The following is a 27,880-nucleotide window of genomic DNA, read 5'->3' as shown; positions in this document are numbered from 1 at the left end:
AGTAGCAGCAACTGGAATCCATGCATTTTCACAGAAGGGGACAAGCCGAGATGAGCTATGAGACATACGTTCACACTCGGTATCATGTTTCAACACACTTTAGGTCAATATCACACCGGAATTCTCCTTTAAGAAACATAAGAACTGCCTTTTTGCACCAGACGCCCGATGTTTGATAACAAAACCACCCCAAATGTGGACTGGACAAACCCCTACATTTATTTAAGCTATTCGCCAGTGACCATGCGTTTTAGATGGCCAAGATAGGGTGCAAAGGGTCAGATGGTTGTACATTCTGCAAGGTATAAGAAGTGTGCTATTCTGGTACATTCAAAAAAATGGATCCTGTTGGGGCACTAGATCCACCATCAAATGACCGTGTTTCTTTTACTGTCGTCCTGGCCATAAGTTTGACATTATACCTGTAACAATGTTCATTATAGCATAGCTGTATCTGTACATCACTTTCACATCTGATGAAGAGTGTGTCCTGGGAATCTCCAGACACTGTACCATGTGCGTGCAGTAGATCACAAGAGCTTTTCAAAGGTAAAGAGACATTCCTGAAACAAAGCATACGTCTGGGCAGGTAAATAACCGGACATTGCTGCATCTTCAGTTGGTCTCCAGCTGAGACCCAAGGGACAGTTTGCCCCCCCCCCCCACACACACAAACACACACACAAACACACACACATCCCAATTAACTCCAGCTTGCGCTTGTCTCCGAACGCAGTGAGAACGTCCAGGCGGGCGGTAGGGAGGTCCCTGATGACGGCGTGTCTGTCTGGCGCGTCTCCCGTGCGCATCTGATCCTTCTCTAATCCAGCGCTGCCTCACGCTGGAGCCTTCTCTCTCTCCCTCCATCTCTCTCTCTCTCCATCTCTCTCTCTCTCCATCTCTCTCGTTGGCCGCAATGAACCCACCCGGGCCCGAGTCAGCGGGTTCATGGAGACGCAGGCCGTCCCTCAGCGGGTACAGCAAGGCCCAGTGGGGGCGGGCGGTCGGCGGAATATTAAATGGAAAGTTTTTCCTAGGCGTTGGGAGGGGGAAGGAGAAGGGGGGGTGGGGGGGTGGGGGGGTGGGAGTGGCCCTGGGGCTCCCCCTACGACGGCCTGATCTCCCCCATTTGTATGCCTGGCCAATGGAATGCAGCACTAAAACCACTTTCCCACCACTAAGAGGATTACCAAGGTAATGCTTCATATCAAAAAGATGCTCCGGCAGATCTGCGTTGGGGCCGGCTGAATCCAATTATTCATGTAGAAAATTCATGCCAGACTTCGCCGAATTGATGTTAAGGACCCCCTCAACCCTCCCCACACGAGACCTTTTCCTCAAGGTGTGCTGGAGGTCGAGGCCTTTCAGCTCTCCAGTGCTTTCAACCATCGTTGTGGATGCACTAGAGTATCACAAAAGGTTATTTCCAAAATGATACACAGAAATACAATAAGCCATGAGTCACAAAAGGGCTGCTATGTGAATCAATCTATTTGAAAACACTCCGTCCACTATCAAGTTTCCATTAGGTGACCTCCATCAGATGTCATCATGCGTCCTCTCCCATCTTGGACATGTATTGAATCAGGTAGTGAATTTTGCATTCCATGCCTGTGACACTAACAGCTTCTCTGTTTAGAATCTCTAATTAACAGAGACATAACCCTTCAGATAACATGATTCGCAACTAAAAGGAGTGACTTCTATTCATGCAATTCCCTCTGGCTTGAGAAAGCATTACATTTTCTATTTGAAATCTCTAATTAACAAAAAAAAAATGGCATAACCCCTCAGATAACCTAATTCCCAACTGAAAGGAATTACTTATATTCATGCGATTTTCTTCTGACTTGTGGAAGCATTAACTTCAAAATGGCTTGATTAGTGGCCCGTTTACTGTACAGCACTTGTGATCAGAGCTATTCTGTGTACACAGGACAACATGGTCGTCCTTGTGCTGAACTGGTGGTAGATAATGATCAGCGGTGGCCATGGCACCTCACCCTGCGCCACTTCCTCTGTGCGAGTGCCGTGTTTACCTTTCAGTCTGATGGCTGTGAAAGCAGCGTGGGCATCGGGCTTCGTGTGTATCAGGCCTCTCCTAATCCACACTCCCTGCTGTCGATTCACAAAAAGGAAACGGCAATCTCACAGGCCAGCCCGCTCAAGTACGCTCACGCTAGCTGGGCTTTTTGCATTGGACTTAAGTGCAGCTGTGTGGGCATTGGGCAAGATGATACAGGTTCTTTGTAACGCCTGTGACTACAAGATATGTGTATTAAGATATGGTTACACTACTGGCAACAATGGCTATGTGGGCAAGAAAGTAGGGGTTCTTCGGAAAACCTATGACTACAAGATATACATTAAGATAATGTGCCACTACAACACCATTCTTCAGAGAAACCTATTACAACAAGATATATGTCCAATGATTCTGTACAGGCATTAAACTATTGTGACACTCTAAAACTTTCTTTAGTCAGTGACTACACTCCATCAAGAGTCACTCTATTCCGCCTTATAGGAACACCCTGTAAGATATGTCTACCTTTGCCAGTTCTTTCCTTGTTTTGTAATCAGAGACGTATCCCGTGACAACTGCCTTTTATAGCACAGTGGTATTGTATTACAGCTGAGCCATCCTTGTCTTTCTCGTGATGTCGTGCGACTTTGCTACTATATCCCTCAACTGACCCTCTCACGCTAATTTAAATTAATTTATTGATCCTGAATAATTCAAATACGGCCTCAAGACATTAAGGTCATGTTTAGCTGCTCTTCTGTAGCGCTAGCCGGCTGACAAGATGACTGTGATATTTCCAATTCCTGTTTCCCTGGCCCAAAAATGACTCAACCCAGTGCTTTGTTTCCTCCGGCATTCCTTACATACCACAGCCAACTTTCCCTTGTCTACCCTTTCTATTGAAGTTTTAAACTCATTCAAAGACCCTCACAAATCTCCCTTCACATAACACAACAGATAGTTACCAGGGAATAATAGGCTCCCATGGTGACACGATTCCTGTCACTGTGTTGTGGGAATAGGGTCAAGACATCATAGTGAAATACTCATGCCCACCATCTTAAGGCCACCAATAAATCACTGAATGAGGTGCCTGTAATCTACTTTGTGGCTTAAACATTCATAGGGATGGTGTTATGAAACATGAAACAGAGCTATTCGAAAATAAATGCCATGCCATTGAGATTTTCCTGGGTAACAACCCTTGGTGCAACTTGGATAAGAAACCTTGGATGAGTCCAGTTGAATATGAAACCTTGGATCCAGTCATCTTTATCTAAAGTGAGCCCTCGTCTATTGTTTCTCTAAACAATCCTCTCACAGTCAGGGTCTCAGGAAAAAGGAATTGCTATTACTATTCATACCAGAGGAATTGTAATAAGGTTGTGTAAGAATTAGGGGAAAAGAGTGGTGGGTCAGGGGTTAAGAGGGATTTCATTTAGTGCAGACTTTGCTAATGTATGGTGGAAGTTAATACAGTGGGATGGGATGGGATGGGGGGGGGGGGGGGGGGGTCACCCAGTCACACCACATAGTGGAGTTTTAGAGGCTCGGCTCAGCAAAACTCTATTTGTTAAACGGTGAATGGCGCGGTGGGATAAATGTGTTATATAATGAGCCAGCGGGCGTCTGCCAAAGGGGAAGTGCGCCAGGGGCATGGGGTGGGGGGGGGGGGGGGGGGGTCGGAAGGGGCAGGGGTGTACTCCCAAAGACACCCTACCCCTAACCCAGAGGAAGAATTCGAACAGTGTCAGTGCATTGGACTCTGGTCTGATCTAGTTCTATCCAAGCACTGTCCACAAGGAGGGAACCAAAACACTCAAGACATTCAGACATTATATAGACTAATAACTTTATAACAGTCACAAAGAGGGAATAAATCACCTATTCAGTAAGACACTGCTTAATAAAGACCTAATAAATGTGTAATGACGCCTAATACAGATCTTACTGAGCAGTAATGCACACATATTGATGGTATTAACGCTTAACATTGTGTTCTCTAAACTAAAGTGTTATCGTTCTTTTTTTGGGGGGTATTTCCTTTCCAGGAAGAGCACAGGAAGTGTCGCACATGCACACTATCTACATCTTAATCTACACCAGAGACACACTCTGGGCCAGATTTAATCAGGTCAGGACTGTCTACAAGAGAGTAGCCTATGTGTGCCACTTGTAAAACTGTATAATGCAAAATAAAGCACATGTGCAAATATTTGACTGAGCTGAAGAGACAATTGGGATTGCCATTCATACACCTAGGTTTATAGCAGCTTTCAGTCAATTCAGTCAAATGTATGCTAGTGTCCTCTAGCTTTCATTTAGTGTGTTCTCTGTCCTCCACAATGCTGAAGGACACGGAAACAGCTCAGGAGCGTTCTGCTGTTTATAAATGTAGTTGTGTGAGCTTTAATCACTGCATGTTTTAACCACTGCAGTGTTCCGTCACGTGAAAACGGCGGGAGGCTGGTTCTGTGTTTAGCCTACATACTGTACCACCTGTCTCTGGCCCCAAAGCCCTTTAAACGACTCATATTCCTGGAGCTCATTTCATGTGCCACTCTAGTCCTGGAGGTGAGACGATTAGTGGGAATCAGGTGCTTTATCCAAGCATGTAGACAGTCCCCCTACAGAGGCTGAGCCTGCACCCACCCCACCCGTGGGCCCCCCCCTGCCCTGGATAGATGGGGTTTGTTGTGCCCCCACCCTTCGGTTTCCTCCCTGCCTACCATGGGCAGAGGCCCGAACGAAATGCCCAAGCATTCAAAGCATGGGTCGCGCGCTGGTCAACATAGATTTCACACCAAAACAATGCCACCTTCGCATGCACTCATGCCCAAGGGGCAGGTCACTTCCACTGTGACGTGGGGAGTGGGATTTACTGCCCGTTGTGTTCGGAGCTGGACCTCTGTCTGGAGGTGCTCATGCGAATGATGCCTTTAAGTAAGACATGGGCCAGGGGGCAGAGCGAAGAGCACAGAGGCCGAACTTGGCCCCGGTGGCCCTACTCCAGTTTCCCTCCTGATCCCGCTTAACACAGCAAGGCAGCCCCAAAGTCCCACAACAATGGGGCCCATGGATTTGGACATACACATCGGAGCATGTGAGAGAGAATGCTGTGTGTGAGTGTGTGTGTGTGTGTGTGTGTGTGTGTGTGTGTGTGTGCATTCATGTGTGATTTTAAAAATACACGCGTGTGAGTGGATTGTATGGAGCACTATTGGGGCAGCCCATATCTGCAAGTGCTGGCGTACCGTTCTTGGGTTGTAATTAAGTTCAATAAACATAAGGTCGACCCATGCTAGGTATTGAAATTGTGCTCAAAAACATAATTTAAGAGAAGGAACCAAAGAATCATGTGGTAATAAGGGTCAGTAAATAGACAGAACATATGGTGTTGGTTGTGAACTTATGTGTGTAGTCTGATAATAGCCATGATTACAGTTTATCTGTAACAGGCTACCATAAACCCGTGGACATACCACATTTTAACAAGGTAAAGGGAACTAGGCTGTCAAAAACAGGATCTTCAAGTTTGAAGTTTTTCTTGACATTTAAACAAGGAAATGTAAATGCAGAATACCAAGAAATCCATCTGTAGGTAGCCGGTGGTTGTACAGGGTTGTAGAGTATCTGAAATTAATTTTAAAAGAATAATGATCACAGTGCTCTGAAGGTGAGCTAACACACACACACACACACACACACACACACGCAAAGAGAGAAATCATGAACTCACATAATCTAGAAGAGTGAGCTCATTAGTAGAGGATTCAGATGGCACTTTTTCCACGGATGTTTGAGAGTCACAGGACTCTGGGTGCATCTCTCTCTAATCTGCTTTGCTGCAGTGTGGTCCCTTTTGAAACCAAGACCACACACTGATCAGTTATGACACTCAGTCTTCAGATCTCCTCTCCTCAGGTTTCTGCTCACTTTCTGGCAGTGAGGCAGGACAGAATGAGGACAAGCACGAGTTATCTAATGTCAAGGGCATCAAGACAATACTGACATTTGTCAACTTTCTTTCTAGTGTGTCCTCCCCTCTAAACCAAAAGGGAGGATTAACTGCAACATAATTGTTAGTGTGGTTGAACATTAAAGAGGAGTTGTAGTGTTAAACAATGACCATTCCCTGCCCGTGCACGTCACACAGACTGGAGTAAGTATGTTTATACACAAAACCATGTGACCAGTCTGTGTAAGACGAGCAGGCCACTCCCTTTTTTCCTCCTCAGGCTGATGCAACGCTAGTACATATAAGGTGCAGACCATACCCGGCATTCTAGAGAAAAGCGGAATCTGAGAAGACATCATCTGGAATAAAGCATTTAGCTGAAAAAAAGCATCTAGCTTCAAAATTTATTTTTAAAGCAGATTCTGATTTAAAACATTGTAATATCTCATCGATTTCTGTTTACAAATATTGAACAAATATTTATTCCTATTTATACAGAACCAGTTCCGATCTATAAAGATTCATCTTTTTGTAAATTTTACTGACATCTGGAATTAATACAATTTATAAAGAAAACTTACTTTATAAAGAAAACCGTTTTTCCGTCTAAAAACACTGCAAAGAGGATTCTTTTTAATCACGACTGAGACGTTTGGACAGCTTTCAAGGTAAGAGCTTCATTGTGAATTTGAAAGCGATGCTGGTTTACAAGAGATAACTAGGGTTCTTCAAAATGTCATACATTTAACCTTAATATCCTTACATATTACACAGGATATGTTTAGAGAGGATATGTTTTAGCGTCCTATCTACATTATAGCCTGGTTAGTGTATATATTTCATATGACCATTTAATGGTGTCACCGAATTCAGGAAGAGAATGACATCCGTTTGTTTGAATATGATCAGCAGGGCGCAATCTACCGGTACAGTTGGATCGCGTTAATCAAGTATCCATGTCCTTCAAATGATTAGAACCGCACCTCGTGTCAGACTGAGATCTGCATAAATAAATAAATAATTGAAGACACTAGCATATAGTATACAATTCATGCTACTGCAGTCATGTGCCTTATTTAAATCCTGACAATGAAAAGATGGGCGGAACCCATGTGGGAATTTGGGAAGAATGTATTTATTGTCTTTTAGTAACCTGATTTTAGCTTGTATATCATCCTCATTTACATTTGAACACAGTAAAATGAACACAGTAAACGGGAGTCTCGGTGAATGTCGGTTAATGATGCAATTACGCATGGCACAAAGCTCTGCGCAAAGCGGTTCCGTTCCCAAAGCCATAAACGTGCCTGTTGTTTCAATGTTTAAAATGACCAAAATAACGATTAGGTTACAGTCTAATCAAATTCATTCATTATATAGTAACCAGTTGTCAGTGGCCAAAGAGACACATGCTTACATTCTATCTATGGCCTGTAGGACATCTCTGCCATTTAAAAGTAATTAATTTCATCGCCTAAAGCTAAGACTTGTTTAAATGGATAGTTGTGGTGAAATATAACAAATGCCATAGATTCACAGACCGAATATTCCTTTGCGCCATTGTTAGGAATGCGACTGTCTGAAGGTTGGGAGACAGACACGGATGCCGGTTTGGTATTTTTCCACTCCTTCTGATGAGTCAAACCCCCCTCCCCTTACCCCTGACGACTCGTGGTCACATGACCCGATTTATGTGTTGCTGGGCGCTGCGGCGCTCGCCATGTATTGATTATTCATCTGCCGGGGGGGGGGGGGGGGGGTCGGTTTCAATAAGTGGAGAGGACTATGGGTGACGCATTAAGAATGAATGTCTGGAAAAAATAAACAACAATGTCCGCTCTTTCTTGCTCTGCAGGATGAAAGAAATTTCAAAAACGGAGATGAGCCGGCTGAACGTCGGACAGGATGAAGACAGCGTTAGTTCAAATAGCAATGAATTCAGCAGTTACCAGGACTGTCCCACCAAGAAAGCCCCGATTGGCAGGTAAAGAAGACATAGCCTGTTGTATTATTTTAAACCTATCAAGATTTTACTCAGTTAAGTCTGTCTAAATATAATCACATGGTTGTAGTTCTCACAAACCATATTTCTTAGTGATTAAAAAAATATATAAATGCCTCAGAATTTGGCACCTATATTCTGTTGATTTTATCTCAATTCTGTATTTATATTTTATCTCAACAGTCAATTTGACGATGCTGAGAGCCAGAACTTCCTTCCAGACTACCACCTGGACAAGAAGAAATATGTTACAGATTATGTAAGTGTCCAATTCCTTCACATGTACACATATCATAACCTTAACATTAAATGAAATGCTTTGTGTTTAGGCTTTTAAACAAACTTTGACTTCCCTTTCAATCAGGATCCTGGCTCAGCCTCCTTTGGGATGTCTGTCTTCAACTTGGGCAACGCCATTATGGGGAGTGGCATCTTGGGTCTGTCCTATGCCATGGCCAACACAGGCATTGCACTTTTTGTGTAAGTTCCATGACTTGTCATCTTGGTAGTAAATATCAATAGTATTGTGTATCTGTCTTATCTTATTATCTTATAAGTTAGCCTAACAGCCACCTGGGCACTGAATTTGAAATTGCACTACATTTGGTAGTTATAAAGGCAGGATAACATTAGGCGTTGATGTTTAACTGTACAACCACAGATGGTCTTGTACTTCTGTGCAGCATATAAAAGTTATGTAACAGCACCTTGCCATATACTATATATTATATATTATTAGAGATGAGTGTGCAAGAATAATGTGTGTGGATGGGTGGGTTACCTATGTGCCTGTGACCCAAAACATGAAAGGTTACAAAAAATGTTCTTACGAACCCCACGTGACTCGACCTTCAGTCTCTACTACTAGAGCCAGTCACACATCCGTCTTTGATGAGGCTAATTGAAGTGGGTCACTTTCCTTTTAGCGGCGCAGTAGTAAGACGCCATGTTTCTCAAGCAGCCGTAAGAGCGATCTGGCCCTCACGCTGCTGTGTGTGTTTACAAACAGTGAGGGGGCCCATTCCGCCCGCGTGGCGGCACACTCCCTCGCTGGCCTCACATGCAGAGTCACTCGGCTCGGGGGCCAAGCTGCTTAGCCGCGGCTAATCCCCTCCCACACCTACCCACCCCCCCTGCAACCAGGGCAGGGCTGCCCATTGGTTATATAAGCCAGGGCAGTGGCAAATGGACAGCCGCAGTCTCTGCTCAATGAAAGCCTGGGCTGCGGACTGGCTGCCTCAATCCCCGACAGGAAGGAAGGCAAGGGGGAGATTAGTGGGCAGGCCAGGCCATTTCGGCTGAATGAGTGGGGAGAGGAATGTCATTGAGGGTTTTATTTTCTGTGTCTTGTGGATAATCCAATCAGGGAATTATGGGTTTTGTTGTATTTTTTTGTATCATTTAAGCCTATAAATGACTTTAATATTACCTCACATGACTTAGGTGTAATTTGACCTGGCGGAAGACAACAGAACAGAGAAAGGTCTTATTGCAGGGAAGCAGAGCAGACCAATATCTTTTAGAGAACGCACCAGATGCGGTTGAGCAGGAAGTTGGACGTGTATTCCCGTTCATGCAAAGAGTTATGCAAAAGAGAGTGGGCGATCAGTGAAGCCACCTCCCCAACCCCTATCCCACCCCCTTTCCCATGTCTATTTCACTGTTATCAGCGCAGGTGGCAGTGGGAGAGTTTGCTTGGCATCTGCAGAGATATGACAGAGGGGGGATTAGCACATGAAGCTTAGTTTGTAAGCAGGTAATCGCCTCTGAAGCATAGCATGCAGGCGCGAGAGGGAGACCGTGCTATGCCTCCGAAATGTGCTCATGGCTAAGAGGGACACAGAGAATGGGGGGGGGGGGGGGCAATTAAGAGGGGTATTAAAAATGGGCATAGACATTTGTCCTGGTGCCGCAGGACATAGACCAGTGGCGTATGCGTGGCAAGCCACCTCTCTGGCTCACTAGTCTAGACATCTGATTTTCGCACCCCTGCATCAAGATAGGTGAGTGAGTGTGCAGTTCAAGCAGTGCTGACAAGGCCTGCGAAAATAACCACGCCATGCCTGGAGTCATTCCATCAGGTCAACTCTTCTCTCTTCCCTCTCCCCTCTGACAGCTAGTGAAGTGCTGCGTTTATTCATTGATCTTATCAAGCCCTTCCTTGACACATCGCTGTCCTGGCAGAACTCTTGCTGCAGTTGGGCTTTCCGGAGCCAGGCTCTTAGCTGCATGAGGCTGTTTGTTGTGTTGGATGAGTAAAAGCTCATACATCTTTTATATGTCCTCTCCACAGGATTCTGCTGGTGGCTGTGTGCATATTCTCCCTCTACTCAGTTCATCTGCTGCTTAAAACTGCCAATGAAGGAGGTAAACAAAATTGAAACATTGTTATTCTTTGTCTTGTCTGGAGTAGATGGAATTGAATCCTCTGTTAAATAGCACTTTTTTTTTAAATAAATGAATAAATCTGTGTTTTAAACATTTTTATTCACCTTCTTCCTCAGGCTCTATGGTGTATGAGCAGTTGGGCTATAAAGCGTTTGGGATGCCAGGCAAGCTGGCTGCGTCGATCTCCATCACTATGCAGAACATTGGAGGTAAGGACGGCCTGCCAACACTGAGGCAGTAAAAATGCTGATGGGATGTAGCGCTACACCTTTAGCTGAATGTCAGAGCTGCTCAACCATGTCCCTAGAGGCTCCCACAAAATGGCAACATTAATTCAGCCCCAGCGTTCCATTAAAGACCAGTCAAGAATCTGGGAGGCACCAAAAGAGAAAAGTGCCTCTGAATAGAATGTGGCTAGTCATAGACAAGATTTTTAATCCTTCTCTTTTAACTCTTTTAACAGCCATGTCAAGCTACCTCTTCATTGTGAAGTACGAGCTGCCAATTGTGATTCAGTCATTTGTTGGAGAGAGCAATGAGTAAGTAGGATTTCTACTACACTGCAGTCAACGTGTCCAAAACTTGCACCTCAAAGAAATTCTTAGAACTGTGCTGTAGGGTGGGGGGGGGGGGGGGGGGGGGTAGTCTATGCAGGAGTCAGCTAAATTTGGAAAAGTTTAAAAGGGCCTGCTGGTTTATGCCACACCACAACTGAGAGAAAAAGCACCGCCCAGTGGTCCCTTCAGTCATTTTTAATGAAAGGAAAGAAAGAGAGTGCCACAGCGCTAAGCGCTACTGATGTAAGGGAGCATGGAGTTCAACATGAGCTGAACGTGCAGTGTGAGATAGGTGAATTGGGCTCTGTGTGTTGTCGCTGGGATAGAGGGGGCAAAAGCGAGGGTGGACAGGCCTGGTCTTTTTGGCACGGCCAATCAAAGGGGCCCTTTTGGCCCGATCGTTTTGGCATAGCCAATCAAAGAGGCCCTTTTTTTTTTTGTCCCAGCGAGCCCCCAGTGCTGCACAGAGACAGAACTTGGGATGACCTAATGCATCTGCACTCATGAAACATTCAAACATGTTCCAGAGAACACTCTCACAAAGAGGAGACAGTTGGTGCTGAGATCCCGTGAGATGATAAGGGTTCTCATCAGCCTACTCACACAGGGCTTGTGTGAACGTTAGCTTCCTATTTTTGTCATGTCGTACCTTTCTTTCGGAAGCCTTTGGTTGAGCTTTGAAGTAGTCCATTTTGTGTTCAGTTGTAATGTATTTACTGCCTCTAAATAATGTCATTATTCTAGTGAAAATTGTAAAGTATCTATACATTTTAGTGAGTGTGAGCAAATGTAACTTGCATGTCACATAAGTATATTAAGCATGTTATTGTTTTGTTTTTGTGTAGGGAGTGGTATACCAACGGAGACTACCTGGTTATGATTGTGTCTGTGGCGATCATTCTTCCCCTGTCACTACTGAGGAACTTGGGTAAGACTGTGTTTTATTGTTTTTTTTTTCTTCCATTATGAGAAAAGTGTGTCGTGTGTAGTGAATGACAGCTGCTAATGATAGATGGGGGCAGGAACTAAACATGGCACTCACTTCTTGTTTTTCTTACCCACAGGTTATCTTGGTTACACCAGTGGCTTCTCTCTGCTCTGCATGGTCTTCTTCCTGATCGTGGTAAGTGCCTTTGACAGTGCTACTTCCTCCAAGGTCTCAGTGGAAATTTCCACCGGTGCCTTATCACAGACACGAGGGCAGCAGTATCATTTCAATGTCCCTGAGGCTGCTTTGCCTGACGTAGACAAGAATTAAACAGCAGTAAATATTTAAAGGTTGTGGTCAGCCATAGAACCAATATTGGTATAAAAATGTAACTCTTATGAGCAGAATTGAAGCCCTTGTATTTAAGAACTGCCCGACCTCTGCTCCTACTCCAGGTATTTCACTGTGTCAGAGAGAGATGGGAAGAAACACTGTTCTTTCCATCGTGTAACTTAAGATACATGCCAGTGAGAATGTAGCTATTTGAGACAGCATAGTGGTTCCAGTTTAATTGCCATGATAAAGGGCAAGTGAGGTTGTTTGAACAGGAAAATGGAACAAACAAGCCTTGGAGGGAGGGAGATTGCTACTGATGCTCATGTGATGATGAACACAGCGTAGCATCATAGCCTGAGCTGTTTCGTAAATACTGATGCTCATGAAGGATGTTCTAATGTGGTCTGTGTGGTTGTCTGTGTAGGTGATCTACAAGAAGTTCCAGATCCCATGCCCCCTAACCAACGATATCCTCAATGCAACTATAAACGCCACGGTGGCCCAGATCACGACTCAGAACATGACTGTGACTGACTACAGCGCTGACACATGCACGCCCAAATACTTTGTCTTCAACTCACAGGTAGGCACATATTCTTGCTTTATGTGAAAGATACGCAAATGTAATACATTTGACTTAAACACGTTGTGTAACAGCATTAACTTTTGACCTAACCTGTCTCTGTCTTTCCCCCCCATAGACTGTGTATGCTGTGCCCATCCTGACATTTGCTTTTGTGTGCCACCCAGCCATTCTGCCCATGTATGAGGAGCTGAAAGAGTAAGTGCAAGAGGAATTCACAATTCCATTCAGTTCTCTCTCTCTCTCTCTCTGTTTATCATCAGGCTTTCAGAGCTCGTTTAGTTTCAGTACTCGTTGCTCCTATTTGTCACGTTTCTAACGTTCGTCTCCTCCTCTGCCATCTGCAGTCGTTCTCGCAGAAGGATGCAGGGTGTGGCCAACGTCTCCTTTCTGGGAATGTTCATCATGTACCTGCTGGCCGCTCTCTTCGGCTACCTGACCTTCAACGGTGAGTTCTTTTCCAAGCAGTACTCTGCCTAGAATAAACAAGACAGGCGTGCATAAGCAAATCCTGTTTAAAGGTCCTGGAACATTTTTATTTGTTTTATGGGATCGATTCTGTTTGTAAGACACAAGCCTGTGTTTGTTAGCATTGGTCAGAGTAGGGGAGGGAGGGAGTGGGGGAACTGATGCTGGGAGCAACCCAAAACAAATGAAAGTGGGAAAAGGTCTGCTGGAAACTCTGATGTAGGAGTAACGCTCTGGAGGAACGTGGGTCTTCCAGATTCCCACCTCACCTGGGACCAGCTCCAAGCCCCGCTTACATAAGCGCTTGGGAAGGACCGAGGCAGCGCGCAGCTGTCCCTGTGGGTCAATACTGCCCACTGTGTCTGCATGCCAAGGACATAACACGTTGTATTATTGGATGTTCTTGTTTTCACGGAAAAGGGGGATTATGTAAGGGAAGGCTTTTCTATAGTGGGGGAATCAGCATGTGTACATGTGTTAGATGTTGTCTGGTGCCAGGGACTTTGGCCCCAGTCAAGGGCATAGACTGAAAATTTGCATTGTATCAGGCAGTAGTAGTAGTGTAAAAGTGTGCCTGTAAGTGACCTTATCTGAGCAAATGAGGACGGCGTTCTGATGGTTGGATGTCTGTTGTCACAGAGCACGTGGAGCCTGAGCTGCTGCACACCTACTCCAAGGTGTACAAGGCGGACGTGATCCTGCTGATCGTCCGACTGGCTGTCCTGACCGCTGTGACCCTGACTGTCCCCGTTGTGCTTTTCCCCGTAAGTGTGGCTACTCATGACTCCTACTCAGCCTTTACATGATCTAAAACACATAGTCATTCTTATCAGGCATAGTGATCTGGTGGACACAAACATATAGCTTTCCTACATGGAGTCATATTTGTGTGTGGAGTCATCCGAGTTATCACTAATGGCTTCCTTCTCTCCACAGATCCGTACCTCTGTCAACGCCCTTTTGTGCGCCTCCAAGGAGTTCAGCTGGATTCGCCACACCATCATCACCATGGTGCTGCTGATTGGCGTTAACATCCTGGTCATTTTCGTGCCCACCATCCGTGACATCTTTGGCTTCATCGGTAAGTCTGGTGCTCCGTAGGAGCCATATTGGTTGCCTTGGGGAAACAGGGGGTTAGTAATGTAACATGTCAAGTCCCACCAGAGTCTGACCGGTGTATGTTCTCTCAGGGGCCTCTGCTGCTGCTATGCTCATCTTCATCCTGCCCTCGGCTTTCTACTTAAAACTGGTCAAGAAGGAGTCCATGAAGTCCATGCAGAAGATTGGGGTAAGAAAACATTGCTGGTCTTTAAAAGAGATTTTATAGCCATTCATGAAACTCACGGAAGAGAGACCTTGGCATTGCTGTAAGATGACTAAGCTCTTACTGTTTGTCCCATCAGGCAAGTATCTTCCTGGTCAGTGGCTTCATCGTCATGATCGCCTGCATGACGCTCATCGTTCTCGACTGGATCCACGCAGCAACTTCTACCGAGCCACGCGCCGACGGCGGTCACTAGTGGGCGCTGGCCTCGGAAGGGTAGAAGCACTACAGACACACCTGCTGGGAACAAGAGGTCGGCACCTAACTGCTCAGCCCCTTCAGATGAATCAACATAAAAGATCCGACCGCTTAAAAACTGCTACGGTAACAAAGAAAGCTGAAGAGGAAGAGGAAGAGGAAGATGGTGATGAATAGTGTTGCTCTCGTATGACAGCACAGAGCAGAAAAAACTATACCATTCTGAAAGAATGTCCTGAACTTTGTACAGTATGCTGTTAGGCCACAAAGTTGGTATTATGACTTTTTTTTACTTTACATGCTTTATTGTCATTATTTTCATTTTTGTTTCATTGTTTATTTTTTGTGTTGTGATGTTTTTTTCTTTATTTGTTCATTTTTTAAGTAGTTCTGGTACGGTTTTATCCTATGATGGTGCCTCACTCAAAGATTGTAGTCAACTTTTGTAGACATTGCAGCACGCATTCAGGTGATTATCTGAATGTGGGCCTTTTTTGTCTTTAGTGTTCTGGATTGGCTTTGAGTTGGATGACATAACCCAAGCCAGTGTGAGCCTGGTACTCCAAAGAGGCAACAGCATTGAACGCAGATCGCACACTCTCAAGGCAAAACAACAGAATTTGTCATCTTTTTTTACGGTTGCCAAAACTATTTCTTACTGGTGTTTGTATATTTAAAAGCACTTAGTATTCAGCACACATGTGAAGGTTTGTCAGCGCACACAGATTGCTAGACAAGATGAACAGTATTTGTTGCAAGGTCTTTTTGACCTTGTTGACCAACTTTACCTGTAAATTACTCCAATTACGAAATGATCAAAAACCTGCTTATTCATAGTCGCTCACTGGAAGCTGGGTGTGAAATAGCCAGTGATTTTTCTTTTCTTAAATAACTGTATCTCACTATGTAACCTTATCCATCAATCAGGCAGAAACAAATGTTGAATACTAGTTGCTCAAAGTTTAAGACTGGACACGTTTGCTGTTAGAACTCCCACCAAGTGTGGAGCACTACTTATTTCTTTAAGGAACAGTGACTCCTTTAAAGAAATTTACGTTTTTTATTATTTAAGCCACATGCTGTGGTTGTAATGTACCTGTACAACTTGCAACGGAAAAAAAGAAAGACTCTGTGCTTTTTCTTAACTGTAAAACCGCACATAACCAAAAGGAGGGTACGTTACACTGACTCCCGAGCAGGGCTCTATCCCCTGCAAGTGAGGCATCACCGCAAGTTTGTCACCATTGCAGTGTTTACTGTTGGCAGCTTCTCATTTTTGGAACACTCAAACGGAGAGGGAGGGGGAAAAAACAACGAACAGAGCTTGATGAGAACACGTCATGTCTGCTTGTCACCTTGTTGTCTGCTGCTTGTGCCCAGAAATGTCATTTTTGCAGGCACATCGGGGAGTGACCTTTTATTGTGCTTCCAGTTGCTAACCTCAAACGACAAATGTCATCCAAAATGTTACTGTCCAGCATTATTTATGAGAGAACATCAATGTAATTTAATCTATTTTACTATATTTATATAATGTACATATCTGTAAATAAGCTTTATTTTGTTTGAGCTTTTTTCATTTTAGTGGCAGTTTAAAAAAAAAAGACTTTTGAGAGCTGTCAGAACATGTCACTGTAGTCTTGTCATGCCCAAATTAACATGCCCCCTAAACTGAATCCTACCTAAAAGTCAATGGACGTGGTTTACATCAGTCAGTTGATGTGCTGTTCGTCAAGCACGATGGATCGGCCCAGCACACTTTGTTCACTGTTAAAATGCTGTACTCCTCTGTAAGGGCCACCGAGAGTTTGAAAGCTATCTCATGACCGTGTAAAGGAGAGGGCATCCCTACAAGTGCTACACTCTTGTTTCAATGAAACACTATGTATATCCTGTAAGAATTGTCAATTAAAAAGTCCAAGATAACCAAACTGATGTGTGTGTTGGCATGAAGTCTCTTTGTTTGATCAAAACACTGGCGGAAATGGGGTCCGTAGATAAACTGGTTGAATTGCCGTTACCTATCTCTGTTTGCAGTGTAAACAAGATTTGAGCCATTTGAGTCATGGCTTAAATAAATATTTATAAAATAAAAAAAGAAGGTGTGGCTTTATGACTAGACCTAGGGAGAGAAAGTAATACCTGGAAAGTGCTTGGTGTTCACCACACCACACCACACCATGCATTTTCATTGTCGACCAGAAATCATGACAAAACCTGAGCGTTCTTTGTTCAGCTGAGAGACAAAGTAAAAGAACATAATGTTCCTTACAGTCCTGTCAGTCATTGAATATATCATTGTAATCAAATGGCCTTTGTTTAGTGCAGTTCAGTCAATAGAGCATTATAATCTCTCTCTCTCTCTCTCTCTATATATATATATATATATATATATATATATACACTACAAAGGACTACAATTTCCTATATGAGAAGTAGGCCTTCAGTTCATACTGTAGTCTTCATTGTAGCCAAGGCTAACACATTTAAATAGGTTGCCATCGCCCCCTATGGGCTAACTCTGGAATTACCACAGTTTAACTGACATGCTGTAGGCCTACCATGTGTGCAGGTTGCAAAGCTAAAAGCAACGTTGTGAATGCTTACAGTGTGAAGCTGCTATGATGAGTGTGTGCTCATCATAGCTGAAATGACATCAAGGATTACACACCAAATAGAAACTACATGTTTCCACTGTTTCCTTTATTGACCTTTATTCGACCTTCCACTCTTGCAGTTCATAGACAGGTAGGCCTACAGGAGGAAAGCCTTAACATCTTCTCAGTGTGGAAAATAGAGCCCCAACAGTGCTCTAAGTTTCAAAAGATTTGACACTTGGTCACCAGACATTTATGATACTTATCATTTATGCTACTTTCATGATTTAGAGCAATTGATTGATTGTTTTGATTTTATACATTTATTTAATCTATTTCACATTATTTTATAGTGTGTGTTGCCTTCTTTCTTAGATCGGTTTCTACGAATACCACCTGAGCTATTACAACAAACATTGAGCAATATCCTCTCTGTTCTTTTCAATCTGATACTATCTGATGTTTTGCAAGAGACACAGAGACATATGAGTCAGATAGCTGGGGACACAATGCTGGTAGACTATACCGATTCAGAGTGCTTCTAAATAGTCCAGAGTATCTCTGAGAGTGTCTGCCTTGAAAAGTTGAGTTATGTTATCTATTCTTTCTCCTCTTCTTCTTCTTCTTCACCCTAGTCACAGGGGCACCCTCCGGTTAGAAGTCCGAAGCGCTAACCAGTAGGCCACGGCTGCCCCCCAAAGATGAACCCAGTGTCTGTCAGGAATTTATAAATCCTTCTTTTCCCTTTTTCATTCACCCCAATATCTATCAAAATAATCTTCCTTATTTGTTTACACATTGGACCAGAGCTGACAATTTCTTTATTTCTTAGGAAATGAAATTAAGAAATCTGATAAAATTACCAAAATCTATTGATGTTAAATTCAGCCCAATGGTATAAACATAACACTTCTTAGGACCTATTATCTCCCTGAATTCAAACCTAACATCAGCTGCATGAAACTTAAGGTATGCAATCTTGAATGACTAAAGATTGTGGGAAGGCATTCCATATGAATGAGCACCATTTACTCCCCTGATGGGCATTCAGCAGACCTAGGGGAGGGGTGTGAACAGGAAGGTGATGGGTAGAGGAGGAGTGGGTGTGTGTGTGTGGGGGGGGTAACTAAAATCATTTGATGACATGGCTTATATTATAACAAATCAAAAACACAAGGGTCACATAAACACTTAGTAAGAATGGATGACTGCATTTGTTTAGTCAGAGTAACTTATATTAACACAATTTGTTGTATTGTGTATAGTGTATCTGATCCTGAAAATCTATTCATTGATTTATGTCCTCAGGATGTGATTTATGTGTTCATTCTTACTAACACGACTAACACTACTTTCACATTTGCAGGAAAGTCTAACTGGATTTTTACAATAAAACTGCAAAATGTCAGTACCGTAATTTCCCAACTATTAGCCGAGGTTTATACATTGATTTTGCAAAACTTCTTCAGCTATTAGGTTAATAAACATGGGCAATTATTATGGTATTAATATGATATTGTTTTTTTAACCCTCCTGTTGTGATCGTTTTATATTCACTAGTTTTGTCTTCCCGGTCAAAAATGACCGCTGCCTGCATTATGACTAGCAACTAATGTTGTTGTTCATCTCATGAAAGTCTTTTTCATGAAAGTTTTATACACTGACCGATTTTTCATTTCTAATGGGCAGTCATTTTTCTCAGTATGTTTGGGAACTCAATGGGTTTTCTAAAGTTAAATAAAACACCCAATTTGATGAAAATGATAAAAATTTGTGTTGTGTGTTCAGATAACAAAGTCATGGAGCCTCATGATAATCAGAATAGATTGAGAGTAAAGAATGGTCAATCGGTGGTTTAAATGAGGGGTGGGGCCAGTATTAAGTTCACAGGAGGCGGGGTATGGTGCACAATATATGCTGCTGCTGTAACATAGTTTGTTTACCACATCATGGCGGATTATCTAACAGCAGTCATAGTGCTTATTTCTACTCTGATATTGCAAGCGCAAGGTCGCATCTGTAGCATCGATGAGAAATTGAAGCACAACATTGGAAAGTTAGAGAAAATACAGAGCAGCAGCTCTCATGAAGACTTCACCGGAAGGAGAGCTGCAACACTTTGGCTGTATGTCTAGCAGCAGCAGCATGAATGAACCATGTGGAGGCTTGAGAGACCTATCGGTGAAATATTCTGGACAGATGTTCTAGATCAGTGTTTCTTAAACTTTTTCAGACCAAGGACCACTTAACCAATGAAAAAAAACTCGGTAACACTTTACTTGACAGTATCGGCATTAAAGTGACATGACACTTTCATGAACACATGACACTGTCATGACACATGAACCCTAACCCTAATCCTAACCTCTAAACCTAACCCTAACCCTAACTTGTTATGACAAACACCGAATGTCACTTAATAACAGAAGCGTTATGTCATATATGTTTATGACTTGTTTATGACACGTTCATGACAGTGTCATGTCACTCTTATGTCAATAGGCCTACTCACTGAACCACCTTGCACCTGTCTTTGCACCTGGCTTATTGTGTCAGAGGATTCATTTAAATTGGCCTAGCTTACATCGGTAGTGTTGCAGAACTGTTTAGATTTAGATACAAGTTGGTTTAATATTGCAAACAGCTCATCTATATTATATTTTACTGCTGCTCGCAGACCACTCAGGATAGCTTGCGAACCACACTTTGAGAAACACTGTTCTAGATGACTTCGATGGCAACATGGCATCATTTAAAGAAAACGTCATCAGCGAGGGTTTTGTTGTCTTTTGTTTGTCTCAGAAATAAATCAGCTCTCATTTAGAGCTATTTCTGACCTGTTTGGCCAGAGTGTCTTGCAGTTCAAAAGACACACATATAGGAGAGAAGTGCTAGTGTTCTCTGTAGAAAAGCTTTTTGTGACAAATGTCATTTTCAACAACATTAGATGACCTACACAGAAAAGCCACAGAAAGTTATATGTGGAAAGAGTTTCATTAGTCTCTTAAAAGTCAACAGACATCAGATCACACACACACTAAAGAGAAGCTTTACAAATGTTCAGTATGTTCAAAACCTCACAGGTGCAGATAACAGCTAGAGGTTAATGAGAGGATCCATACAAAGTGTCACTTATCAGTTTTGTCAGTTCACCTCCTCAGCCAGCCTATCCAACCACAATACACCCTGAGTTGAAACCTTTTGTATGTTCAACACGTGGACAGACTTTGAAAGTTGTATCCTTGGAAGGAACATCAGAGAATACACAGGCCTGCAGGGGAGAAACCTTATGAATGCTGTCTATGGGAAGATGTGTAGTCGCAACTCAGAGACATGATAAAACCACATAGACACACAAATACACAAAGTCACACACACACACAAACCTAATTAAGACTAATTAGACTTTCTCAGTAGACTTTCTCATGACCTCTTGCAAGGCCATAGGCCTGTTTGATCAAGTGTCAAGGTAGACACTGCAGTAGATCTCAGGGTCCATGCAGCAAAACATACTGGGCAGGACTAGCGTTCTGAAGATTGAAGAAGAAAGTTTCTTTACATTACATTACATTACATTACATTTGGCTGACGCTTTTTTAACCAAAGCGACTAACAGTTTAGTTGGGTAACCTCAGTGGTCACTAAAGAGGAAACATGGATGCAAGTGCATCTTGAATTGGAGGAAAGAGTAGGGGAGACCGGGTTTGTAACATGGGGTGAGTTAGGAGCAGGAATAAGATATTATACATATGATCACCTCAGCACTTGCACAATTCCACCATCCCCCATGGTGATTTTTAAGCCTAGAACAGCGGTTCCCAAACTTTTTTCCCCGCGGTCTACATCCTGACTTGGCTCGCGTACCCCCACCATCCAACACATAAAAAAGTAACACATTCTATTGACGCATGATAACAAAATCAAAATGTGCAACTGGTCTATGAGCTCTCACGCAAAAAAAAAAACAGTGTGGAGAACCACATTAGAATGGTTAGATAGCATCTCACTGCAGATCTCACACTGTGGCTTTGGGCAGTCTGTCTCCCAATCCACGTGAAGCCTAGGGCTATATGCCTCATCATACCTTCGTTTTCTTCGCACAGTCTTTTCTGTCTCGTTCTTTCTTTTATCCTCCTGCGCTCCACCTCCACCTTCATTAGTCTGCCCCCCCATCCCATCGTTACCTGTGTCCTGCTCTGTTTATCTCGCTTCTCCTCTTTGAATCGTTTAATTAGGCCTTTTGGACAGTGTCCCTGTTTTTAGCCAGTTTTCCATGTTTACGCAGCCTTCTACCTAGCCTATACTTCAACGAAACTAACGCGCCAGATATTCTGGCTGCCCGCAGGAAATCACATGTATTGTGTGAAGCTTATTTTGAGTGAATACATAGCCTAGATAGATAGATACTTTATTGATCCCCAGGGGAAATTCAAGCCTATTATAGAGTTTACAAATTATTTCCTTTAATTTCACGGTTCCATATCATTATAACCAGATTCGAAATTATGTATTATTTATGAATTAATTAGATTATTATAATTATTAACTCCTTTCCACTATTGCCCTTTTCATCTCGCGTATACCCCCTATTGGCAGCTCGCGTACCACCGGGGGTACGCGTACCACAGTTTGGGAATCCCTGGCCTAGAATGTCACCCCAATTTAACAGAGGAAAAACTGATTTTGACATAAGAAAGCAAAAAAAATCACCAAGGCTATATTTTGTTTAGTACTTTTACCATTGAAGATAAAACCACATTCCTCATATTATATTAAACTGTAGTCTATGCAAAACATAAAACATAGCATAAACCAAAGCACTAGGCCTATATAGCAAGATACATGTGGCTAGGGGGGTAGGGGGTAGGGGTAAATTGTAACACTTATGTAGACACAAATGTGGGTATTTTGAAAAAAGGTTACGAGTTGGCGAGTTACATGTGCTTAAGAAAAAAGTGTTACAACCATACCTGGTCTCCCCTATAACACCACAATACAATTAGAAACCTTCTAGTAAAAAAACAGATGGCAGGTTAAATTTTATCTGGAAGAATTTTAAATCATTTAAATAATGTCTTTTAGTCTACAAGCTACTCTCTAACCCCATCACCTTCACACATCCACCCCTCCCCAACCCACTGTGTGTAGTTGAACTATGGCCATCCCTACCAGAGAACCATTAGAAGTGTAAACGGTGCTCATATGAATAACATGCTGCATTTGTCCCGTCAGTTTATGCATCTAAATCTCTGTCTATGTACCATTAGTCACCAGACACTTCACTTCAAGTGAGGTGGGATTCTATCAAATAGTTCATGTACCATGGCAAATATTTTTCAGTTTTGTTGGGATATTTTATAAATCTTCTGAAACTCTGATATTACAGGTGATGATGGAAGAAGGAAGGTCCCATTCTGAAAATGAAGACAACACTGAGGCTGTCAACAGACCAGAAGAGAGCAGAGCAGTCACATTCAGTCCCAGTATGGGAAGCCTTCCCAGTGCTTAACACATCAGCAATTGCACACTAAGGGGAAATCATATCAGTGTTCCCATTCTGTTCGGTGTTCGAGACTTTTGTTGGACATTCAGCTCTTATAGCTCATCAACGGATACACACAGGAAAAAGAGAAGCTTTATCAATGTGTTTAGCGTGGAAAGGCCTTTAATCAAAAGCATCATCACAAGAAACACCAGAAAATACATACAGGAGAAACCCTGTATCAGTGCACTACATGTTGGAAAACTTTCCCTGCACTCAGATGTCACTTCAGTCCAAGCACAGAAAGAGAGGAAGGAAAACCGTACAAATACTCATTATGTGGAAAGGCTTTTAGCTTGAGTGTATCCATAATGGGGAACGAGGCTGTTATGATTTTGGGACTTTTCTGGCCTCTAGTGGCCACTATGACCTTGTGATCATGTGTCCTGTGTTTTGATGTGCCATGTGCTCCAGTTTCCCCAGCCTCTCCTTATGTGTGTTCAGCCATTTTGGGTTTGCCACCTTAAGTTCATATCTTTGTCCGTCATGTGATTAATTAGTGTGTGTTTTTAAACCTGGTTTTCTGTTACTGCTGTACTTTGTCAAACCGCTTTGGTGAGTTTCTGCTGAGAACTTTGCTCTGTCATTTTTGCGTTACGTTTTACCTTTTTGTGTATTTATGCTTTGGACCTTGTATTGAAGATTTTTGTTTTTATGTCTTTGGATTTCTTAGACTTTTCTACTGGACTACTGGATTTTCATTTTGGATTTTGGATTACTGCCTCTTGCCTTACTGCCCTGCCTTATTGGGGGTTGGGGGCAGCCGTGGCCCACTGGTTAGCACTCTGGACTTGTAACCGGAGGGTTACAGCTGAAGTGCCCTTGAGCAAGGCACCTAACCCCTCACTGCTCCCCGAGCGCCGCTGTTGTTGCAGGCAGCTCACTGCGCCGGGATTAGTGTGTGCTTCACCTCACTGTGTTCACTGTGTGCTGAGTGTGTTTCACTAATTCACCGATTGGGTTAAATGCAGAGACCAAATTTCCCTCACGGGATCAAAAAAGGATATATACTTATACTTATACTTGTACTTTGTTTTGAGCTTTTGTCTGGATCTTCTAAGCTTTTTGGAATGCTTTATTAAATCTGAACTTTTTACGTTACCTCTGCATCTGAATCCTATCCTTAGCGTAGTGGTTAGCTAACTGCCCTAACAATCCAGAGACCCAGGTTCAATTCCTGATCCAGGTATAACAGAAAAACGCAGTCATCATGGACTCAGCAGAGGCTTCGTCTAGAGTAAACTTTACTGTAACAGAATATGAAAAGATAATGGCTGCTGTTTCGGATCTACTTTGGATACACATGGACAAGCCTTAACTCACCAGCAGGGGGCTCTAACCAGTCATGCTCAGTTGCTACAGCAATATGGCCAATCAATTCAACAGCTGCTCATGCAAACTCCAGCCCCAGGTATAGATCCTCAGCCGGCACCGGATCAACCACCTCCAACTCCTGGTCTAGAGCCGCGGCCTCCCACTCCACAGAGATATGATGGCAAGCCCAATGAGTATTGTGGTTTCCTAACCCAATGTCAGCTCACGTTTGAACAACAGCCATCCTCTTTTCTCACTGACAGAGCCAAGATAGCATACGTGATTACCCTATTGATTGACAAAGCTAGAGCTTGAGCGACCTCCATTTGGCTGAGACAGCGGGTCCAGAATGCTCGGATTTTAACCCTTAAAGGTCTAGGTTTTTGAACATTCTAAGTTCCGCAACAATTGAAAGTTCTAAAATTCTATGTTGAATTCAATGAACCCAGATATTCTTTAGAATGTTAATTTCCCAACATTCCCGTCACACCGGTGTGACGGTACTCCTTTAAGGGTTAAGATTTTTTCAGAGGACATGCTGAGAGTTTTTGATCAGTCTTTTTCAAGTTCTGAGTCTGCAAAAGAACTCATGTCTATCCACCAGGGCAAAGGTAGTGTGGCAGATTACGCTATAGTGTTCCGAACCCTGGCTGCTTTGAGTGGATGGAATGAGCCTGCTCTTGTTGTGGCGTTTCATCATGGCTTATCAGACACAGTTAAGTATGGATTGGCTTCTGCATGCTGCCCAAGTGATCTTGAGCCTCTCATCTCCCACGCCATGCGTCTTGATAATCGTCTCAGAGAGCGCGCCGTGACCAAGGCTCCATCCAGAACTATCCTGTCACTCCTGGTCAGTCCTGGAATCCTGTGCCACCACCTCTCGAGAATCCGGAACCTATGCAGATCGGACATACCCATATTACTGCAGCAGGACGGGAACACAGAAGAAGAGATAAATGCTGTATTTATTGTGGAAAGCCCGATCACTTTCGAGCTACTTACCCTGAGCTTCTGGGAAAAGACCAGGCCCTTCCAGTCGAGGGAGGGTTTTGACGGACGCCACTCTTTCTCCCGAGTTTCGTGGTCAGGGGGTCTACCTACCCGTCTCCATCTCCTGGGGGGAGAACTCTCACTCCTGCCAGGCCTTGGTTGACTCTGGGGCTGCTGGGAACCTCATAGATATTGACCTAGTCGATTGACTTAATGTTCCCGTAGAAACCCTTGACTCCCCGTTGTCTGTAACAGCTTTTGATGGCCGGGCACTGGGTGATGGCAAGGTAACCCAAGCAACCAGGCGGTTACTCTTCAAATCTGATGCCCATCAAGAGGAGATCACCTTGTATCTTGTTTACTCACCTGAGTTCCCTGTGATTTTAAGATACCCTTGGCTTAATCTCCATAATCCACACATCGATTAGGTATCTGGCCATGTAGTAGAATGGGGTCCCACCTGTCATGCCACTGGCCTCTTTTCCAGACCCTTGTCCTTACCTTTCAAGTCTCTTGATCCTGCTATGTTGTCCCATGTTCCCACAGAGTACCTGGATTTGAAAGAGGTTTTCAGTAAGAGCCAGGTCGCTGCACTCCTAAATCATCGATCTTATGACTGTGCTATTGATTTTTTGCCAGGTACCATGCCTCCTCAAGGAAGGATCTTCCCTCTCTCTCTCTCTCTGTCCGAACGCAAAGCCATGGACACCTACATAAAGGACGCTTAGGCCTCAGGCTTCATTCGACCTTCAAAGTCCCTGGCTGGAGCAGGATTTTTTTTTTATCGGTTGGATGGTGGACTGCGGCCCTGCATTGACTATCATGGCCTGAATAAACTAGCTATACGCAACCGTTACCCACTCCCTTTTGTCCACTGCCTTTGACCTCCTGCAGGGTGCTACAGTTTTTACTAAGTTGGACTTGCACAATCCCTACCACCTTGTCCGCATACGGCAGGGTGACGAATGGATAACTGCCTTCAACACGCTTTCGGGGCATTATGAATATCAGGTGATGTTTTTTTGGTCTAACCAATGCTCCTGCAGTTTTCCAAGCCTTATCCTTAATTAATGATGTTCTTCGAGACATGATTCATATTTTTGTTTTTGTTTATCTCAATGATATTCTTAAGACCCTGCAGGACCACCATCAGCATGTGCGGCAAGTTCTCCAAAGGCTCCTGAGGAACCACCTGTATGTCAAGCCTTCTAAATGTGAGTTCCATGTTCCAGAGGTGTCCTTAGGATGCATCCTGAGAGGAGGTGAGTTGCAAATGGATCCTAAGAAGACCCAGGCGGTGCGGGAATGGGCCTCTCCCAAATCTGTTAAGGAGGTCCAACGCTTCTGAGGGTTTGCAAACTTCTATCTTCTTTTATCATTGAGGTTGACACTTCAGATGTTGGGCTTGGGGCTATTCTTTCTTAGCACTCCTCTGCAGTGGTGTAGTGGGGATTTTTAAAGTGGGGGGACGCTATTTTAATCATTGCAAAAATTGTCACACTCACACCTCCACATACATCGGTACGTAAGGCCAAGGCCAAATTGTTACCAGCTTTCGTGAACATGAAACCGAATTCAAAAAAACAATTAAATGACATATATGGATTAGCTTCAAAATATAGCCTAATGTCTTCACCCAAACTACACTTTTCCATCAAAGTCTATGAATATGGTCTGTAGCTTTTCATTTTGTTGTATCATACAATCACCAGACCCATAATGTAGCCTATGTAATCTAGCATAGTCTAATCTCCTTGATGCATAACATGCCGCAGCATGGCTTCATTTATTACCACATGTAAACCATAGCAATAACAATAGCACAAGCAGGATTCACACGCATGTTATGCTGTGTGGGCAGTGTAGCTCAATTTGAGGGGGCGTCATATGAATGTCATTGCGAATGATTAAAATGCAGAGGTGCACAGTCAAAAAAACAAAACAAAATAACAGAAAGAACATTGGGCAGGCAAGTGCCAGTCATTTGAAAAGTTTTTGTTTGGATGAAAGTAGCTGCACCAATCGTTTAGTTGAATAGTTTTTCCTAAAGTTGTTCAGGTTACCGTTGGATCATTACTTATGGTTAAATAGCCTTGTCACTTATATTGGAGCTCCCTCGATATAAATCACTTGTATTACTCACACATGCTTATCGTGTCATATATATATATATATTTACCTAGCTATTTATTTATCTATCTATCTGTATATTAGGAAAGATATATAAGAGCAAAAGACGACCAATCTTTTCAGTTTGGAAAGCCATTGAGAATCCATACTGGGGAGAAACCTGTGCACACACACACACATACATGTTCTCTCATACACGCACATATATTTACATTGAAATGTATTGTTTATTTATATCATTAATTGACAATGTTTTTTGCATGTATGGAGACTGAACTTAATGCTGTGAACCACTGCACAAACCCTCTCTATATAAAGCATCAGGAGTGAAATTTGGATGCCTAATGGCTAAATAATTGGGAGTAAGAGGAATGGCAGTTCTATTTGACTGGCGCTGCTGGAAGATTGAGTGAAGAAGTATGAACTTGAAAAAAAAAACATTGATGTGTCACATTCACTCAGTGTGGGGCTACATAAAGCTGAATACATTATCCGCAAAAGCAAAATAATGTGTTTAACACAGATATTTATTCAACCCA

The 27,880-nt window shown here is 43.2% G+C and overlaps 1 protein-coding gene and 1 long non-coding RNA gene across 2 annotated transcripts; one reads left to right on the top strand and one right to left on the bottom strand.

Moving 5' to 3' along the window:
• Positions 1-5,503: 5,503 nt before the first annotated feature.
• LOC121697866 lies at positions 5,504-7,833 on the bottom strand. The gene is made up of 3 exons (XR_006026570.1): positions 7,526-7,833; positions 5,766-5,885; positions 5,504-5,659 (listed from the first exon to the last, which is right to left on the bottom strand). It is a non-coding gene; the product is annotated as an uncharacterized LOC121697866 (long non-coding RNA).
• Positions 6,309-16,699, top strand: slc38a2 (solute carrier family 38 member 2). Its single transcript, XM_042079653.1, has 16 exons — positions 6,309-6,652; positions 7,840-7,968; positions 8,170-8,245; positions 8,351-8,466; positions 10,280-10,353; positions 10,491-10,583; positions 10,838-10,913; positions 11,777-11,859; positions 11,996-12,054; positions 12,620-12,778; positions 12,897-12,976; positions 13,126-13,226; positions 13,886-14,010; positions 14,183-14,327; positions 14,437-14,534; positions 14,650-16,699. Exons 2-16 carry the CDS (start codon positions 7,841-7,843, stop codon positions 14,764-14,766), a joined length of 1,530 nt encoding a protein of 509 aa, XP_041935587.1. The 5' UTR covers positions 6,309-6,652; position 7,840; the 3' UTR covers positions 14,767-16,699.
• The last annotated feature ends 11,181 nt before the right edge of the window (positions 16,700-27,880 follow it).

Source organism: Alosa sapidissima, chromosome 22, assembly GCF_018492685.1.
Source record: "Alosa sapidissima isolate fAloSap1 chromosome 22, fAloSap1.pri, whole genome shotgun sequence".
Classification (NCBI taxonomy): domain Eukaryota; kingdom Metazoa; phylum Chordata; class Actinopteri; order Clupeiformes; family Clupeidae; genus Alosa; species Alosa sapidissima.
This window is presented reverse-complemented; position numbering and strand designations above follow the sequence as displayed.

Coding starts and splice junctions, on each gene's coding strand:
- slc38a2 (XM_042079653.1), top strand. CDS start 7,841: ATGAAAGAAATTTCAAAAACGGAGATGAGCCGGCTGAACGTCGGACAG. Junction 8,246..8,350: donor AGAAATATGTTACAGATTAT/GTAAGTGTCCAA, acceptor CCTTTCAATCAG/GATCCTGGCTCAGCCTCCTT. Junction 10,914..11,776: donor TTTGTTGGAGAGAGCAATGA/GTAAGTAGGATT, acceptor GTTTTTGTGTAG/GGAGTGGTATACCAACGGAG.